Source organism: Erinaceus europaeus, chromosome 2 (assembly GCF_950295315.1).
Source record: "Erinaceus europaeus chromosome 2, mEriEur2.1, whole genome shotgun sequence".
Classification (NCBI taxonomy): Eukaryota; Metazoa; Chordata; class Mammalia; order Eulipotyphla; family Erinaceidae; genus Erinaceus; species Erinaceus europaeus.
The window spans coordinates 40023031-40042889 of NC_080163.1; the positions used below are offsets into that span (position 1 = coordinate 40023031).

Sequence of the window (19859 nt, forward strand, 5' to 3'; positions counted from 1 at the left end):
TCTGCTACAAGAAAGCATCAGTATCCTCCCCTGGAAAATTCCCTCTGCCTATCTTCTCTCTGGAAATGGTGACTTTCTTTGACTCCCCTGGGAAAGATGGTGGCTTGTGGCTGCAGAGTCTATTGGGCCCTGAGCTGCCTGGGCATGCATAGCACTTTCCATGGGTAGGAGGATCCTTCCTCCTAGGTTGGGTATTCCCACATGAGGCTAGATTAAATTGTCTGTCAGGCTGTCTCTTGCTTCTAGACCATCTGTCCGCACCATGGGACCTGTTGAATCATAATCATGTCTCCTTGGAGTCCAGAACAGCAGAAAGGCCACCCATATGGACACAGAAGACTGACATCTTTTTAAAAATATTTATTTATTTATTTATTGGATAAAAACAGAGGGAAAATGAGATGGGAAAGGGAGATAGGAAAAGAAAGAGACACCTTCTGCACTGCTTCACTCTTTGTGAACCCCTCCAACCACAAGTGAGGGCCAGGGGTTTAAACCCAGGTCCTTGCACATAGTAATATGAGCGCTCAGCTGAATGCACCACTACCAGCCCTGAGCCTGGCTTCTGACTGCTTTGGGGGCACAGGAGCACTTCCCTCTGTCCCAGCAGGCCTTGATCTTACAACTGTCATGGCAAGAGGGCGTTCCTCTTGGCAATGGCTGCTCAGGAGGAAGTGGACACAGGCTGCCCTGTCAGGGATTTTGCCACAATTCAAGGAGAACTTCCTGACCACAAGGGATACCAAGTAGGAGTGGGCTGGCTCCTCCCCTAGAGATCTCCAACACAGAAGCAAACACTCATGAGCCAGGCTGGCATTGATGTGGTCTGAGGAAGTGGTTCTGGAAGATCCTGGGGACTTTGCATTTTTAAGCCCTAGCTTTCCTGCAGGTGTCTGCAGGGGACTGATGTTCCACAAAGTTGACAAAGATGGTGACTTCTTTTGACTAACAGCAGCTGATCACTGTTGGGGAACCTCTTAGACTATTTGAATTTTGTATATGTTCCTTCCTTTCTTCGACCTCTTTGGTCCTCCCTTACATTTTTCTTTTTGGCCCTCACTTTCCCTTTTGCTAACATATACTAATTAAGCACCTGCTACTTCCCAGGTATTTGCCAGGAGTACAGAAAAGGACAAGGCAGATTTACATCTTTATTATTCTTTTACTTTCTTTCTAGGGAGATGGACAAATAGCAAACAAGGTGACTTCAGGTTATGCAAAAGTTTAAAATTATATTTTATTTATTTATTATTGGATAGAGACAGAGATAAATTGATAGGGGAGGGGAGATAGAGAGGGAGAGAGACAGAGAGACACCTGCAGTCCTGCTTCACCACTTGTGAAGCTTTCCCCTTGTAGGTGGGGACCAGGGGCTTGAACCAGTTGAATGCTTAACCAGTTGCACCACTGTCTGGCCCCCAATTATGCAAAATTGTCTACAATCTGGAAGTAAATGGTGAGTAAGGGTCCTTGAAGGCAAGCCATTTGGAGTTGTATGATCAGGAAATGTCTGTAGAAGAGATAGCTTTTCAGCAGAGGCCTGTAGGGTGAAGGTAGCCAGTTATAAGGAAAAAAGGGGGGGTCCAGCGTGTTGCAGTAGGTTAAATGCACGTGGTGCAAAACCCAAGGACTCATAGAAGGATCCCGGTTTGAGCCCCAGGCTCCCCACCTGTAGGGGAGTCGCTTCACTAGCAGTGAATTAGGTCTGCAGGTGTCTATCTTTCTCTCCCCTTCTCTATCTTCCCCTCCTCTCTCCATTTCTCTCTGTCCTATCCAACAATGATATCAATAACAATAATAACTACAACAACAATAAATCAACAAGGGCAGCAAAAGGGAAAATAAATACTTTTTAAAAATCCAAGAGGAAGGCACCCTTTACCCCCACCATCCCCAACACAGAAGAGATCCAGAAGCAAGATCAGTAAAAATGAAGTGGGGAGAGGGGTGCAAAGGGAAGAACACTGGGGAGCTAGAAAGTAAGGTGAAAAGTCAGGACCCTGCAAGGAGTACCTCTGGATCCTAAGAGCAGACATAAATGATTTCCACTTTTGGAACATCAGTCTGGCTGCTTTCTAGAGAATGGTTATGTAATCCTGGCACTCAGGGAGCTCACCCACATAATCATTAGCAATAAATATGGTAATTATAATGTGAAAAGAACAGTCAGTTGTTCAAGTCTGTGTTCATCTAGGGATACTGGGGTGGGGTTCTGGCATGCAGGGAGGGAAGCAATGCCAAGGTAATGTTTTAGTCAAGGCCTAATGTGGGCTGTGTCTACAAAACCCCACTACCTCCTCAGCAGCTGGAGGCAGGGGAGGTACCCGAGGGGTGGGAGTGCTTCAGAGAGAGGACTCAATTTTATTAGGGTGAGAACAGATTTATATATAGTTTTAGAAAAGGAAGAAAAGGGGCAGAAAGGGAGAGGACCAATAGGGGAAGATTAGTCCAAATAAGGAATATTGGGGAAAGGTCCGTTGCTGGTATGAGGAACAAGGCTGGTCCTGGTGAATAGCTCTAATCTTATCTCTGGGGGGGGGAGGTCTTTTATTGCAGGGCAGTGATCTCTTCCTGTAAGCTGAGGGGGGAAGCACCTGCCAATCTCTTTGTAGAGGGAACCTGGGGTTCAACCCCCTCAAGGCCTGGGGTCGCCTAGGGACCACTCCCCACAGCCCAAAGAGAAAACGGAAGTACAATAGCAAAGAAAGGGGGTTGGGCAGAGGGAAAAGCCATGACAAAGGCCTGAACTTGGTAAGAAAGAGTGTCTTCAGTATCTGAGAGATGACTCCATGACAGGAACTCCAGTAAGGCAAAACCCTAGAGGCCATGGTGGGAAATGAATTTAGATTTGACTTATCTTTGCATCTCTGGCTTCTACAAAGCCCAGAAGTTTCAAAAAGGGAATTGATTAAGGCTGTGTGTGTGTTTTCTCTTCCTTTCCCTTTTTTTTTTTTTATTTATTTCATTCTTTTTTGCCTCCAGGGTTATAGGTTACCACTAGGTTTTCAGTACCTGCACAACTCCACTGTTACCAGCAGCTGTTTTCTATAAAAGGTGAGAGACAGAGAGGGAGAATGAGAAAGACAGAGAAAGGGAGAGACATGTGCAGCACTGCTACACCACCAGAAAGCTTCCCCCCAGCAGGTGGGAACTAGAGAATTAAATTGGGTCCTTTTTCATGGTAATGTGTGAGTGCTACAGAGTAAACCACCACCCAGCAAGCCACCACCCAGCCATGGGTTCATCTTGTCTGCAGAGAACCCCAGAACCTTCAGGACACCTCTCATCTTCTCCCTCTCCCACAGGCTGCTGTGGCTGCATCTGGGCTCAACACTGTGCTTGAAGGGGATGGCCAGTTCACACTCTTAGCCCCAACCAATGAAGCCTTCGAGAAAATCCCTGCTGAGACCTTGAACAGGATTCTGGGTGACCCAGAGGCCCTGAGAGGTGAGCACCCCTCATCTCCTGCTGCCACCTGGTGGGAGCAGTCATGCTGAGCTTGAGGCCTGTTGTCATCCAGACAGCTATTCTGTCCCATTTCCCCAGCTCATCTGTCCCATCAATGTCTGCAGGGGCCAAAGCAGAGCTCTGGAAAGTATAGGAAGCACAGAATCCAGCTGTCTTTGTCTGGGAACACAGTTGAGCTGAGGAGGGAGGCAGAGCTAGAGGTCCAAAATAAGCCCTGGATAGACTCAGGAAGAGCTGAAAGGCCTGAGTGATGGAAGTCAGAGCAAGGCTGGCAGATGGGCAATAGGTTGGAAGCATAAGGCAACAGATCCTTACATTCTAGAAATAAGATGACCATGCTAGCCCTTTCCTCTTGTCAAGGTTTTATAGATAATCTGAAATTACAGTAAAAACACACTAACCTGCAATATTTGTTTGTTTAATTATTATTATTTATTATTTTATTTGATTGGTGCTGGGGCCTTATCCATGTACAATCCCACTGCTCCCAACAGAATAAGTTTTTCCTTTTAACTTCAGAGTTTGACAGAGAGAGTGAGAGAGGGTTAGAGTGAAACAAAAGAGACAAAACAGCACTGTTTCACCATTCATGAAGTTTCCCCAGTACATACATGGTGCTCTCATGTGGTGCCAGGGAATTGAACCCATGTCCTCATGCATGATGAACTGTGTCATCTCTGGGGTAAACTATCTCTCACTTCCAATCATCAGTTCTTGACTCTCCATTTCTAGGCTCATCTTTGCTTCCTGGTGTGCTGCTAAGTTAGGGGATACATTGACTATTGCTGAATAGAGGGAAAGACCAAGTGTAAGAAGATCAGGGGGTGGGGCTGACCCCACACCCCTAACCCTTTTCCCTAGTTCAGCCCTAAGGGCATCGAGGTGCCATTTACCACTTGCCACTTGCTGATCCCTGCCTCTCCTCCCCAGGTCCCTGCACACCCAAACCATGATTACTTCTCCCCAGAGTAGAAGTAGAGTCCAGAATATCTTCTTTTCTTAAGATTTTAGTTATTTATTAATTAGAAAGATAGGAGGAAAGAGAGAGAAAGCCAGAGAGAGAAAGAATCAGACATCACTCTGGTACATGTGCTACCAGGGATTGATCTTGGGACCTCATGCTTGAGGGTCTGATGCTTTATCCACTACACCACCTCCCGGACCACACATGATTTCATTTTTTAAATGTATTTAAACCTACCTTGGGGAGCCGGGCAGTGGCACACCTGGCTAAGTACACATAGAACTAAGCACAAGGACCCATGCAAGGATCTGGGTTTGAGCCCCCAGAGGGCCCTCAGCCCCCCCCCCCAGAGGGGATGCTTCACAAGTGGTGAAGCAGGTCTGCAGGTGTCTCTCTTTTTCCCTCTCTATCTTCCCCTCCCCTCTCAATTTCTCTCCATCCTATTCAGTAAAATGAAAAAAATGGCAGGTGCCAAGTGGTGGCGCATCTGGTTGAACACACATTACAGTGTGCAAGGACCCAGGTTTGAGCCCCTGTTCCCATCTGCAGAGAGAAAGCTTTGCAAGTGGTGAAGCAGGGCTGCAGGTGTCTCTGTCTTTCTCCCTCTCTATCACCCCCATCCTTCTTGATTTCTGGTCTTCTCTATCCAATAAATAAATAAAGTAAAAAAACAAAAAAAGAAAGAAAGAAAGAAAAAACGGCTTCCAGGAGCAGTGGATTTGCAGTGCCAACACTGAGCTCCAGCGATAAACCTGATGGAAAAGAAATAAAATAAATAATAAATAAGAAACCTACCTTGGAAATTCACCTATAAAATGCGTAATGCATTCCAAATACTAAAAATATATGTTCTCTTGCTATCCCTGCAGGGGTAGGAAAAATCACCTTTCTGAAAGCAAAGCTGGGACTTTGTAATGTCCAGATGTTATGGTGCCAAGAATTGAGGTCACAGAATACAGTACAATCTTGACTGTTAAGGAAGTTTAAGCCTAATAGAAATGATAGGCTTAAATATGGGACATCAGGACCTGATGTGATAATAGTCACAGGTGCTTTTGGTGTCATGGGGGGTAAGGGTAGGATCCCTGAAGCTTCCTGGAGGAAACTGAAACTTGGGTGTGTCTCAGTGAACTTAGTTTTATGCTTAAAGCTGTGTTTCCCAAAACCATGTTTTGTACAGACCATCATTTTATCTTTCCAGTTATTGGAACTCCAAAATAAAAGATGCCCCTAATTTATCCCTCTTGCATGTCTGCCTTTTCCTACTCAATACGCTGTGTGTTCAAATAAAGAGCTTTCTGTCTGGGGCTGTGCTGCCCAACAGTCTCCTGATGTTGCTAGTCAGCTGTCAAATAGTCAAGAAACAGCTAGGGCTGGTGCGGCCTTTTGGAAGGCTATCTTCTAGCCTTGCCCCTGACCCTGCCCACACTCTCACTGTTAGAGGACCCGTACCCCACACTGGCCTTCACTTTCCTTCTCTGTGAAGTGAAAAACCACAAGGCTTCATTCCTAGAGCTGCCTTGGGTCCTTTCTCTCCCCCTCTGGTTGATTCAGGTCAGCACCAGTTCTCAAGGCTGTCAACACTTCTGTAGGAGCCCAGTGCCACAGTAGAGCTTCCTTCTGTCCATGACAGGGCAGTTTGGGTTCCCACACTCAGGACAGATTGAAACCTTGAGAATGCAAGGTTTTCCAGACAAAAGAATAAAGATCTCTGATCAAGGCAGTCAGAAGCCTGCTCTTCCTGGCTGCGTGGGCCACATCTCCCTTAATTGCTCCTTGCAACTTGGGGGGAGCTTCTGGGAGGAGGCCCCATCCCAGGCCTAAAGCTGCACTTGGATGAATAAATATATGATGATATTTATGGTTTATGGGTCTTGTGAATGGGGAGGCAAAGACCCTGTCTTACTAATCACTGTCTCTAACCTCAGACAGAACCTGGCACCTAGTAGTACAAACAAGTCAAAACTGTCGTTTGATAGTTTTCACCTTTCCTACCCATGTTACATGTATAAAAGTTAACAAGTAAAAGTCCCAGGGTAAAATCATTTGAGTTTTGCCTTTATGCTTGAAATTCCAGAACTCATGATATACTCATTAACACTTGTGGGACATTTATTCTGATGTCAGGCACCATGTTGGGGGCTTTACATTGAGTTTTTCATGCCAGCCTTATATCAGCCCCAGGAGGTTGTATGTAATATATGTATAACGGTAGTAGTTTACGAAACCAGAGTGTAATACCAGAGAGAAAACCCAGGGCTTCACCCGTGCAAGTCTTGCATTCTTCCTACTCAACAACCTCCCTGACCATGCTGAAAATCATTCTATTTATAAAATACTTATTTATTGGAGTTGGCTATTGGTACATCACACACATTACAGTGAACAAGGACCCAGATTCGAGTCCCTGGGGTCTCCCTGTGCAAGAGGACAACTTTGCAAGTGGTGAAACAGGGCTGCTGGTGTCTCTCTATCTATCTTCCTCTCTTTTTTTAAAATTTTATTTATTTATTATTTTATAGAGACAGATAGAAGTTTAAATGGGAGGGAGTGAGACAGAGAAACACCTGTAACCCTGCTTCAGCATTTATGAAGCTTTCCCCTTGCAGGTGGGGACCATGAGCTTGAACCTGGGTCCTGGTTCACTACAGTGTATGAATTTAATCAGGTGCGCCACTGCCTACCAACCTCTCTCTCCCCCTTTCTTCTTGATTTTGAAATACCTCTATCAAATAAATAAAGAAAAGAAAATATTTATTTATTTATTTATTTATTTATTTATGAGAGAGAAGAGAACCAGAGCATTACTTTGGCATATGTGGCTGGATCATGCTTGTGGCCTCATGACTGCAAGGCTTAGCACACTACTCAGTGTGCCACTTCCCAGGCCTTGAAAGTTACTTTTATATCTATTTGACTGATCAGGGCATTGAAACTCAGAGGCTAAGCAAATGTCTTGCCCAGAGTGCCACAGCCAGGATTCAGTCAGCCCATCTGAGAATGCCAACCAGTTTGAGTGGGCAGCAGGCAGGAGAGGAGAATCTTGGTCCCGTCTTGTCTAAAGGTCCAGTCTCACCACATAGTCAGGTTGCAGGCTGGCCTCTGAGGTCATCCTGGAGCAGATGCCAGCTTGACCTGTGTCCGGTTTGGCCCCCAGACCTGCTGAACAACCACATCCTGAAGTCAGCCATGTGTGCTGAGGCCATTGTTGCCGGGCTGTCCATGGAGACCCTGGAAGGCACCACGCTGGAGGTGGGCTGCAGTGGGGACAGGCTCACCATCAACGGAAAGGCCATAATCTCCAATAAAGATGTCCTGGCCACCAACGGTGTGATCCACTACATCGACGAGCTACTCATTCCAGACTCAGGTAAGCCAGACCTCAGCAACCCTGGCCCTACCAAGCCCACTGTCCTCTCTACCATCCATGATGGTAGGACAAACAAGGCAGGAATATTGAAGATGGCTCCCATACCTGCACTAGCTCACAGTCTCTCAGCAGATAAAACCTGGGCACCCAGTGGGTTGTAGTCAGCTTTTGAGGAGTCTTGAACTGCAGGTGTTGGTGTCTCAGAAGCAGTAGGAAGCCAGTGAAGGTGTCTCCAGAGGAACCGGCATAGTCATATAAGCCTCTCAGAAAAACTTCCTGCTCGTGTTGACAGAGAGGGCCATTCACTGACCTCAGAGCATTTCCTTTCTCACCGGTAACTCAGCCATATCAGGGTCACTGACCCAGGAGAAATGACTAGATGAACTTTGACTTATGTTTCATTCAGCATCCTAGCCCTTTCTGGAATTCTAGGGAGGCCCACTGCCTATGCGTAAAGGAATTGCAAGGACAAAAACAAAACAAAACCCTAGCACTTTTTCTGTGAGTGAGGTAGCAATGCTGCCTTCATCCCCAGGTATACATGCACAGCACCCTGACCAATAGCTAAGGTCAGAATCTGGCCTCTGCCAAAGTGAATCTCATCTTACTTCTCCAACCAATGAGCTTGTCCCCTGAAGACACAAGCCTGTTGTGCCCTAGTGGTGTGTAGGGGGATTGTTGACTCACGAGGTGACATTCCTGCCGGTGTATGTCATGCTCTGGAGTGGATGAATGATACATGAAAACAACACTTTTAACTTTTGAACCCACTCTCTCTTTCCTTGTAGCCAAGACGCTATTTGAATTGGCTGCAGAGTCTGATGTTTCCACAGCCGTTGACCTTTTCAGACAAGCTGGCCTCAGCACCCATCTCTCTGGAAATGAACAGTTGACTCTCTTGGCCCCTCTGAATTCTGTATTCAAAGGTAACGGGGAAGGTGCCCCCCTTAGTCGGTCTCTGGGGGAAGCTACTTCACTGCTGCCTGTGCTATTCCCAATTTACAGCACCCCATGAAACCTTAACACTTCCAACCAGCTCAACTGAAAGCAGATGTGACTTCACCAGAAACTTCTGTTGTTTCATTTGGCAAAGCAGAAAATGTATTTGGGGATCTGGTCCTCAGAATTCCAGAATTTACATCTGCCAGGAGAGCAGAGAAATCTCTTCTCTTTATTTTCTAATGTCAATGTGGCAGGCAAGAGGTCAGAATAAGGGTCCAGCTGAACCATGGGCATGGAAGGGGCAAGAGGGGCCCAATGTACCTGTGCTTTTCCTTACCTCTTATGGCAAAGCTCCAAATACCCAAAGATTATCTAGCCCTTTTTTTTTTTTTTTTTTTACAGAAGATGCCAGATGTTAAGGAATATTGGCAGCCACACTTAGATTTCTCAATCTCCATTTCTAAACTTGAGGAGGGGTGGGGCCCTTTGCTGTCTTTGTCTCACATTCTCTTGTTTCTGGAGCATTCCTTCAAACCACGCTACATCTTTCCTGCAGATGGAACCCCTCACATTGATGCCAGTATGAAGAATCTGCTTCTGAACCACATTATTAAAGGCCAGCTGGCTTCCAAGAATCTGTACCATGGACAGACCCTGGACACTCTGGGTGGCAAAAAACTGAGAGTTTTTGTTTATCGTAATGTAAGTTCTAGGCTCTAAATCATGTTCCTTCTGTCTCAGCTCTAAGAATACAAGTTATATTAGTGTAAAAGAAGAAAAAAGGAAGAAGAAAGTTCTCAACAGGCAGTAGATCACTCAAGAACTATATGAACTAGTTTTTAAGAAAGAATTTCTGGAAAGTTCATCTGATATCAAACTAAGAGCCTATAGGATGACTAAAATCTCCTTTTCTGGAATTCTTTTGGGATTAGCTGTATGCTTATCTGACTTGGCTGAGAAGCACAAGTTCACCTTCAACTCAGAGGGATAAAATTGAGATGAAGCTTTGAATCCTTAACTCAAGTGAAGAGAAGACACAAACACACACCCACACTCACACCAACCCCTGACTGAAGCATAGCACCCTCTTGGTAAAAAAAAAAAAAAAAATTCTCTTCTCTTCCTTAAACCCAGCAGTTACCCCAGAAATACACAACTACATAGCTTTGTTTAGGACCAAGCAGCACCCTTTGGCTACAGACAATTTCCATTTGTTAAATAACTAAATGCATGGGCTCTGTTTATTTAATTAATGCCAGTGGGCCTCCAATGTAATAGGATATTCTCATTGTAGAGAACATTTTTCTTTTCAGTACCTTTTTGTTTGTTTGTTTGTTTGTTTTTGTTTGTTTTTTGTTTTGACTGTACTGATGGAAACACATCATTCATTCTTGAAGGCCCACTGATCTTCTGATCTCTGTGGTCAGTGCAGTCAGTGCTTGCTTGCCCTGAATGACCCATAGTGTGGAGATGACCTATCCTTTCTCTTCCCCTCCAGAGTTTGTGCATTGAGAACAGCTGCATTGCTGCTCATGATAAGAAGGGGAGGTACGGGACTCTGTTCACTGTGGACCAGGTGTTGAGCCCCCCAATGGGGACCGTCATGGATATCCTCAAGGCGGATAATCGCTTCAGGTAACCAACCCCACTTCCCAAGGTGATCATGCTGGGGCATTGCACTGGACCTCAACTACTTGTGAGGCTCTCCCACCTTTCTTGCACCCCACTCTAGGGTTAACACTGGTGACCCTGCTGTGACTTTCTGGGCTTGAGAGGAATGTGGAAACCATGAGGGTCACCTTCAAAGTTGAAGTTGAAAAGAAGCATTTCTTCTGGGAATGTAATCCTCACAACAACAAGGAACAGGGAGGGGACAATAATTTTATGATTGAAGTGCCAGGGGAACATCACACTCTCATTCTCATGTCCCAAGTGAGCAGAAAGCATGTGGTTTGGGTGTGTGGTGCGTCTCTCGCTGTCTGCAGCACTGACATGTTGCACCTAAAGTCCATTGTTGCTCCTTCTCAGGCTCCCCCTGTCACTTTGTTTTCTTGCCCTGAACTCCCCATTTCACAACCTGCTGGCTAACCATGAAAGGTGGGGCCGGGGCAGGGAGTGGCCTTCAGCTGTCACATGTACTTTTCCCTGTCACTGAGTTTAGTCTCATGCACTAGAGCTTGAGAGACCACTCACCCTCTATCCTCACCAGAGTCATGCTTCCAAGGCCCAGGATTCAGCCAGGCTCTGGGTCACTAAACCTCTGACCTTCCTTCTTCTGCCCTGGCCTTTGACTTCTGACCATTCAGCTGAGCTTAGCCCTGATAAAGACAGAAACTGACAGAATCCTTCCCTTTCTGTGCCTGGGAAAAGGGGTGTGAATCCCAGAAGTCTGGCCTCCACCAGCCACAGAGTTGAGGTATTCCTGAAAAAATTATGACTTCCTCTCCCCGCTGCGGACAAGTGGCATTTTCTGTGTCTCTACAGCATGCTGGTAGCTGCCATCCAGTCTGCAGGGCTGACAGAGACTCTCAACCGAGAAGGAATATACACAGTCTTTGCCCCCACAAATGAAGCCTTCCAAGCCATGCCACCAGGAGACCTGAACAAACTCTTGGGTAAAGTCCAACTTAAGTGCATTTTCTGCTTTTCTGAAGTAACTATGTCTCAGAAAAAGAGTTGGCACATTACAAAGGGTTTGGATGAAAGGAATGTCATGCTGTTTGCAGAAAGGAGGTATGGGCAGAATTAAGGGAAACAGCCAAGGGTGAGGACACCCAGGCACTAGCAGCCACCACGGGAACAAGGGAGAGCAGAGTCTAGGAGAGTGTGAGTGCCCAGAGCCTTGTGCAAATACTGTCATAAGTTGGTGAGGGAGGCCTTGAGTGCCTCACTCTCCTCTCTTCTCCCATGCCAGCTATTGGCTGTGCCTCTCGTTCTCTGATTACAAGAGGGCCATTGAGTCTGCTGATGCAGTTCCCAGTTTGATGCCAGTCAGACATCAAACAGGCGGAGAAGGAGCTGTGAGCCATACGCAATCAGTCTGTTGCCAACACTTCTGAGAACAGTGACAATAAAGCCTGTATTAAGTATCTCTCGGGATAGGTGGTTTGCCCAGAAACTAATTTTGGCTCTGAAAATTATGGTTGTGGACGTTTGAGAGTTCCTTGAGTCATTGAGGGCTGAAGGGTTGGATGTGGGCTTACGCAGTAGAGCACATGTTACTATGGATGGGAATCTGGGTTCAAGCCCTTGGTCAAAGCTTCACAGGAGATGGAGTAGTACTGCAGGTTACTCTCTTCCCCTGGGTCTGTCACCCTGTTATCAGAAAGAAAGGAGAAGAAAGAATTTTTAAAAGATCTCTGAGAGTGATGTTGCCCTCTAGGCAACAGCAGTCACCCTGGTGGCAAGAAATTTAAAGATGAAAAAAGAAAGTTATTAAAATAGCCAATTAAAAAAGAGCTTGGATTCCCAAATTAAATGAGAGCAGGTTCTCCTCTCAGCTCTGCCATTTACCAGCTACATAACCCCTAGCAAGTTGCTTAACCTCTCTGAACAAGGTTACTCATTAGCAAAATGAGAGTGGTAACAGTACCTTTCTCAGTGTATTCTGGGAACCAGATGAGTATTTCCCACAGTGCTGACACTGTTCCTCCAGCAACCATGGCTAAGAAGATGGGGAGGTGAAGGAGGGTTACAATGTTTCACTCAGCTGCATGCCCATGAGTGACACTTCCACTCCTCACAGAAAGCTAAGCCCGAGAAGGAAAGGGGAAGGATCATGGCTGAACCTTGAACTCCACATCATCATCACCTCCCTTCCTGCTCTGGGGCAAGAAAATAGAAAGTCCAGGCTGCAGGCAGCTGTGAGCTGAATTTGTGTCCTGTTTAATTCTTTTTATTGCTGACTGAATGCCTGTCTTTGGTGCTGACGTACGTACGCTCCTGAGAAGAGGGAAGAAGTTCATTCTGAGCATACACTTTCCATCCTCTCTGTCCAGCAAGAATAGAATATTCCACAAGTGGTCTGAGCCTGCATGGCATTCCTTTCATTTTCATTTGTGCCAGAGCATAGGAGGTGCCTGGGCAAAGCTTTCCAACTGTGGTCTTCCCCAGGCTTTGGGCCTGATTAGACCACAACACTCACCAGAGATGGAGGCAGTCCAGGTATCAGAGATCCTGGAAGAAGGACCCGGCTCAGCACGTCCAGGCAGTATTTTGTGGATGAACTCCCATGAGCTCCAGGCTGTGCGTCGTTGAAAGTCCTTTGGTACCCAGTGCCTCATTCCATGGCACTCACTACTAGTGTGAAATAAATGAACCCTCCAGAATGCTTTAAAACTTCCTCTGCCCCCAGTTTAAAGCTGCTGGAAATAGCATCTGTAAGCCTTTGGGGAAAGCCAGTCATTTGGCTGCTAATGTGAATATTGGGGGAGCCTTAACAGAGAGGAGAGGGCAGCTGGCAGCTCAAAGAAGTGCCTCCCACACTTAATTTGGGAAGTGGCTGTGCACCTTTATGAGCAATCCAGTGCTTTCCCCAGTTGGTGCAGAGGCTGATGTGGGGTGGAAGGAATGCTGAGACGTGCTGGGGAGGGAAGCTATGGAGGGACACCCCCCTCGGCCCTGACCTCACTGGCTCCATGGCTCCTCCAGAGTGCAGCTGTTGACTCTTTTAAGTCTTCCCTTCAGGAAACAGCCGTCTCAGAATATGCATTGAGGGCAGAATGTGTAAATATTTCACTACTGTGTTATAACTGTCGGGAGCCACACTGATGATGAAATGTCCCAGATGCTGGGGCTGGAAAGATCCCTGGATTTCCAAGCAAATATTTAGCTCATGGAAACATGAGTCATACAGAGAGTATGGATTAACTTCATTTTAACATCACAGAGAACACATATTTAAGGCAATGACCCACCAATTGCATAGGCAGATCAGGGGCCACAGACTCATGTTGGGTCAAAGAAGGGTTGAGCACAAAGTGGGACCTTAGTGAGGACTTATCAACTGGGCAGGGAGGGAGTTCTCCATCTTAGGGGAGAGTACTCACATCTTCCCCTCTGGGGGATGCGTTTAATCATGCCAGTCACCAACCTTGGGCTAAACTCTGCCTCCTCTTCTCTCAACCCTGCAGGCAATGCCAAAGAACTTGCCAACATCCTGAAATATCACGTTGGTGATGAAATCCTGGTTAGTGGGGCCATTGGGCCCCTGGTGCGGCTGAAGTCTCTCCAAGGCGACAAGCTAGAAGTCAGCTCTGTGAGTGTGTTAGACTGGCCAGATCCTGACAGCAGACTTCCAGGGCATGTTACACATACCTGGGATGACATTAGACATACACACAATTGTCAAGATGCAACTTGAGTCTCAAGTATTTTATGGCCGAGAGAGAGAGAGAGAGAGAGAGAGAGAGAGAGAGTGAGTGAGAGAGAGAGAGAGAGAGAGACAGAGAGAGGGGTATTTTGAGGGAAATCAAGCAAGGTTGTGGCTAGGCATGAATTATTTAGAATGTCCAGGTTTGGCAAGAAATAAAGCCTTTTATTTGGTATCTAGAAGAAACTATCAGCTCTCCCTTTCCCTAAGGAGATAATAGATGATAATTACTTGAGTTTTTTCAGAGATCAGTCCCAACCCCTGTCTTACTCCCCTAGCTCAGGGGCTCACAGAGCTGCACCATGAACCAGATCATCCTGAGAGAGTTTTCTTCTGATATTTGGTCAGTAAGCCTTCCTTTGCTTTGCATGTTGATGATATAAGGAGCTGCCTTGAAGAGAGAGAGGGAGTGAATAGCCAGTCCAGATCCTCAGAGTTGCCTGTGCTCATTGGTTTCTCTCTGGAACGTGTGGGAAGACAGAGATACAAATGACATGTTAGACTTCCACATGTCCCTTGAAACTCTCCCAACTCCTAGTTTAGGGTATTGGAGTCCTGTCTATCTCAGGATTAAGTTTCCCTTTCCCTCTAGAGTCTGTGAAAGAAATCTTGGGTCAGGCAGTGAGAAGTAAAAACATTCTTTCACCCAGAGCTTGAGCCTGTCCTCAGTCACACATATCCCATCTACTTAGCTTGAAGGAGACATTAATCTCTCTTGAATCTTAGTTAACTTTTCTGCTAAGTGGGAACCATAATACCTGCCTTCTTACCTTACACTGCTATGAGGACTGAGAGGACCAAAGAGCATTGTGTGGCATATTCATTCAAGGGGCTAGAATTCATCCATCCAACAGAATGGATCAGGCAATATTCCATTCCCCAGACTATCCCCCAACATTTAGTACAAGATCTGACATCTAAAAGTGTTGAGTAAACATTTGCTGAACTCACAAGATGAATATACTCAGTATTCAATCATTTTCTTTTCTTCCTAGAAAAACAATGCAGTTTGTGTCAATAAGGAGCCTGTTGCTGAAGTTGATATCATGGCCACAAATGGTGTGGTCTATGCCATCTCCAGTGTCCTGCAGCCTCCAGGTAAGGCTCTAACATATCACCTTCCCACTGAGTCTGCTGCTGGCTCTTTTCTACATCAGTGCTCAATTAAAAAAAAAAAAAAAAAAAAAACCTGTCCTAAGTCTTAAGGACCCTAGTTCAAGCCCCCATGGGGGGAAGCTTCAGGAGTAGAAAAGCAATGCAGGGGCCAAGGAGTGGTGCACTTGGTTGAGCACACATGTTGCAATGTGCAAGGACCCAAGTTCAAGCCCCTGGTTCCCACCTTCAGGGGAAAAGCTTTACAAGTGGTGAAGCAGGTCTGCAGGTATCTCTCTTTCTCCTTTCTCTCTCCCCCTCTCTATTTCCCCCTGCTCTCTCAATTTCTGGCTACCTCTAAATAAATAAAGATAATTTTAAAAAAGAAAAAGCAGTGCTACAGGTGTGTCTCTCTTTCTCCCTTTCTATCTCTCCCTTTCCCTCTTGACTTCTCTCTGTCACTGTTCAATAAATAAATAAATAAATAATTTTTAAAAACCTATTCTAAGCAAAGGTAAAAATAATGTACAACACTCCAACTCAACCTTTATGGCAGGAAACACTGATAGATTGAGGCACATGAGGAACTGTTGGTTTCAGATGTACTACACCAAGGAAGCTGAGGACAGATTCTTTTTGCCGGATTACCTGACTGTACTAGCCCCCCTCAAACACAGGCCAGTTTGTCACCTGTGTAGACACTATGAACACCGTTCAAAGCACTTCCCTCATAGCACTTCACCTCTTCTGAGTGATTTTTACCTCTAAAGAACTTGACCTTGAGTCCAACCTCTACCTTCACTTGTGCATTCACCATTATTTGAGCTCTCTCCTGAGGGGCAAATTGTACCGATAATTAGGAAAAGCTAGAAAGGAAAAGTGCCTTTGAAAATGTGAGTCAGAAAGCCCAGAAGAGCCCTTCAGTCATGGCTTTATGAATCACATGCTAATAGCTCCTCTCTCACCTAAACCGCCTCTTCTTTCTTCTCCAGCCACCAGACCTCAGGAGCTAGTGGATGAGCTTGCCGACTCTGCACTTGAAATCTTCAGGCAGGCGTCAGCATATTCCAGGGTAAGTGGCCTGCTAGGTTTACCTCTATCCTGGGAAACCGTGGGTCCTCTGCCTGTGTGAACGCATGGGAATGAAGGTTGTGAGTAGGGAATGACGGACTTTCTAGTCCATTATCTTCCTTAGCTGCTCTGCCATTCTCTCTCCCTCTCAATCTCCCTAACCCTCTCAATTTCTCTCTGTCTCTAACCTAAACTAATAAAAATAAATAAATACTACAAATTTTGTATTAAAAAAAAAAACTTACCCCCTCCTACTTAGGGCATCTTTATCCCTGTCTTGTGTGACTTTCAGAGCAAAGGAACCAGGAAATTCCTGCTTCCTTTGTGGATAAAAACCGAGGCCTTCACACTGAGGCTTCTGAGCTTAAGTTTCTAGTAAAGCTGCTGCTGGTCAAGACAGATAGGACTCTGGAATATCCTGTCCCAACAGGATTAACAGGTTAAGGGTTAACCATCTTAATTCTCCCCTGAACCTGGGCCTCCAAGTTGCTTTTCTGTTTCCCATGAAGGCCTATTTTGAAAGGTGCTGAGGTACTCCTGGGCAGTGGTGCATATTAGGAGATAATTGATAGCCCAGAGAACTGGAACTAAATATCTCTCTTTACTTTTGACTAAATGCATCTCCTCAGTGACCCTCAAGAAGGGTCCTTGGGCCTAAGAACCTACTCCTGAAAGCCATCCCCTGTGCAGTCCCAGCTCCCCAAACTCAAGGCTGTGGTCTCATTGAAAGCCAGGCCTTGGGGTCTCCCAGAAATTTCCAACTCAGACTCCATCTGGTAGGAGCTTACAAACAATTTAGGGTTGCTAAATTCCACTGAAGTGACCCCAGGGCCCCCCCCCCCATTTCCCATGTGCCTCTTCTTTACCCCCAGTATTTTTTCAGAGTCAATTGGCAGTGGTCAAACCCACTATCACAAACAGGTGCAGGTATAAATTTTAGGAGCAAACCTGACACCTTGTGTTTTCTTTCAGGCTTCCCAGAGCTCTGTGAAACTAGGTAAGTTTGGCCCAAATTAGAATTTCTAGTTGGTTTTTTTGGCTGTAACCCCAAGCAGGCCCAAGATGTGCAGGAATAAGGACATCATAGTGAACAATCCTGGTCTTGGGAACAGATACTGAGCACCCCATTTCCTGCTTTATAAGGTGGTCATTAGAGGACCAACCTGTTAGGTTGATGTGAGTTTTCAGCCTAGAAATCCTGGGAATATTTCACAAGGGCCTGGCAGCATCCATGGCAAAGACACAGTTTCAAGCTGGTAGATGTGGAAAATCTCAGTTTAAAACTTCATATATTGAATAAGGAAATTTTACACACAGAGGAAGTGTGTGTGTGTGTGTGTGTGAGAGAGAGAGAGAGAGAGAGAGATAGAGGGAGATACATATTATGCGCAGGAAAGTTTGGCAGAAGGATAACACTTTTGGCGCTTGTACTTATGGCTCCTATAGTATCCTGGGCAAATGTGAGGAATTCTGAATCCTTTTCACCTTTCCAATGTTTCTCTTTCAGCTCCTGTCTATCAGCGGTTATTAGAAAGGATGAAGCACTAGTGCGAAGAACCACAGGAGGAATGCATGACAGCAGCTCCCAGCCAGTTTCTCTCAGTTTGCCAAAGAGACTGAAATTTTTTGTTTGTTTATTTGTTTTTAAAGGAAATATCACACTTCAATGTCCATGGGCCAGACTATAATGAGATCTGAGCCCTGGCTTGTTAGGGAGGGGGAGGGGGTTAGATGGGAGAGAGATGTGCCTTTTTATTCCCTCTGGAAGCAGCTGTTAACCCACTGCTTGTAGGATGTCACTGCCTGACATTCACTTCCGGAAAGGACCTGTCCCAAATGCGGAATTTCCTGCCTAATATCACAGATTCCAGAAAAAGGAGCCGAAGCTTAGCAGAGCTCACAAAACATGAATCAAATGATCCAGAATTACTGGAGAGTCCTGGCACAGTTTTTTGGAAAGCTCTTTCACAGCTGGAAAAGTGGCATTTCTTTATAAGCTATAAGGTGGACTGCTCTGTCCACATGGCACAGACACTCCTGTCTGGTACAATCCAGGTAGGAAGGAGGGAAGGTAGAGCAAGCAGAGCCCAGGATTTCCCAGGTGTGGCAGTGTGTTTGTAATAATAAAACCAAAGAAATATATGTCCACTTGGACAGGGACTGTGGCTGATCTGGATGTTCGCCTGGGATGTGTTTCTGTCCCTCAGGGTAGGGATGCAGCTTCATGCAGAGTCTACCCCTATGCTGCTTGGCATGGAGTGCTGAGGACAGGCTGTGGGGGATGCAAGCAGCTGTCCCTCAGATCACAAGCAGTATGTTGACATCATTTGAACTTAAATCTCTGTTGAGCTTCTGAATATGCTTACCTCACTAGCACGTTGATCCTCACCTCAGTGCCAGAATTTGAGTTCTGGACATCACACTGTGAAATGATTGCTGGCACAGTTCCATTCATTAGATGAGGAGATTGAGGCCCAGGAAAGAGAAAACTACTGATCATAAAGAAAACGGTTGAGGTATGACTGGAATTCAGTTATCTCCTGGCCTCCTTTCTCTATTCAGACCATCAGTGCTCCTCCCCTCCCCACATTCAAATCCCTCCTTTACTCCTTTCATTCCCTTCATCCTAAAGTGGACTCCACACCGAGAGGCCTCTGTGTAGTTGCTGCCAGATGCCTCCATTTCCTCGTGTATAAAATCACATTGATGGCATAAGCCATCAAGAGGATGAAACGAGATGATTCCTATAAAATGTCTGGCGAAGTGTCAGATATCTTTAGTCTACAACTGCCTAGGATCAATGCAAGAAGCTCTTTCTGCACACATCCGTCCCTCTGCCAAGCCAGACTCCATCCAGCAGGTGGGGCTCATTTCACTTAACAGACCCCACAGCTCAAAGACAATACTGTTTCCAGCTCCACTGCTGGGAACAGAGCACTGGCCAAGCAGACATGTCATCCTCTGAAGTCATCTATCCACTCCTTCCACAAATATTTGTATTATCCCTGAGAGCAGAGTTGCCCTGTTCTCATGTGGCTAGCCCTACTTATGGGGGAGCAAATCATTGGTCAGCACACTGAGCTGCTTCTGCAGTCCTGGTGGACTCAGGACAGCACTGTGGTTCTGTGGCAGATGACAAGGGAATCTAAGAAGGGAAGAAAGGACACCAGGAGCAGTGGGAGGAGATGAGAGGAGTTGAAGCTGCTAACCTGGAAGGAAAGGGTCTAAACTGAAGGTGTTACCATCACAAAAGTCCTCAGGGAAGTCGGTGCCTAGTCTTCTGCAAAACAAACTCTTGTTCAGGGGTTCAGAATAGATATTTTGCTTACAGATTCCAGAAGGCTTGGTGAAATGGGTTTAAAGGAATGAAAGAAAAGGATGAAAGAAAAGGGAATTGTGAGGTAGAAGATACATTCCACATAGAGGAGACAGTTCCTTTAGGAGGGAACTGCAGAGAGACTTAGAAATACAGTTTGAGGGAGTCGGGCTGTAGCGCAGCGGGTTAAGCGCAGGTGGCGCAAAGCACAAGGACGGGCATAAGGATCCCGGTTCGAACCCCGGCTCCCCACCCGCAGGGGAGT

At 46.0% G+C, this 19859-nt stretch overlaps 1 protein-coding gene across 2 annotated transcripts in view; it reads left to right on the forward strand.

The window, feature by feature from the left end:
* TGFBI (transforming growth factor beta induced) overlaps window positions 1-18432 on the forward strand; it is a 41887-nt gene extending 23455 nt beyond the window's left edge. Inside the window, exons 7-17 of one of the 2 annotated variants that reach the window (XM_007533020.3) lie at window positions 3306-3447; window positions 7590-7802; window positions 8591-8728; window positions 9301-9446; window positions 10243-10379; window positions 11229-11359; window positions 13877-14001; window positions 15111-15213; window positions 16200-16279; window positions 17251-17275; window positions 17786-18432. In XM_007533020.3, the coding sequence (XP_007533082.1) occupies window positions 3306-3447; window positions 7590-7802; window positions 8591-8728; window positions 9301-9446; window positions 10243-10379; window positions 11229-11359; window positions 13877-14001; window positions 15111-15213; window positions 16200-16279; window positions 17251-17275; window positions 17786-17826 (1281 nt within the window). In that variant the 3' untranslated portion in view covers window positions 17827-18432. The remainder of the gene's footprint in view (window positions 1-3305; window positions 3448-7589; window positions 7803-8590; window positions 8729-9300; window positions 9447-10242; window positions 10380-11228; window positions 11360-13876; window positions 14002-15110; window positions 15214-16199; window positions 16280-17250; window positions 17276-17785) is intronic. The other variant, XM_016192550.2, reaches the window with a different exon arrangement.
* Window positions 18433-19859: the final 1427 nt, after the last annotated feature.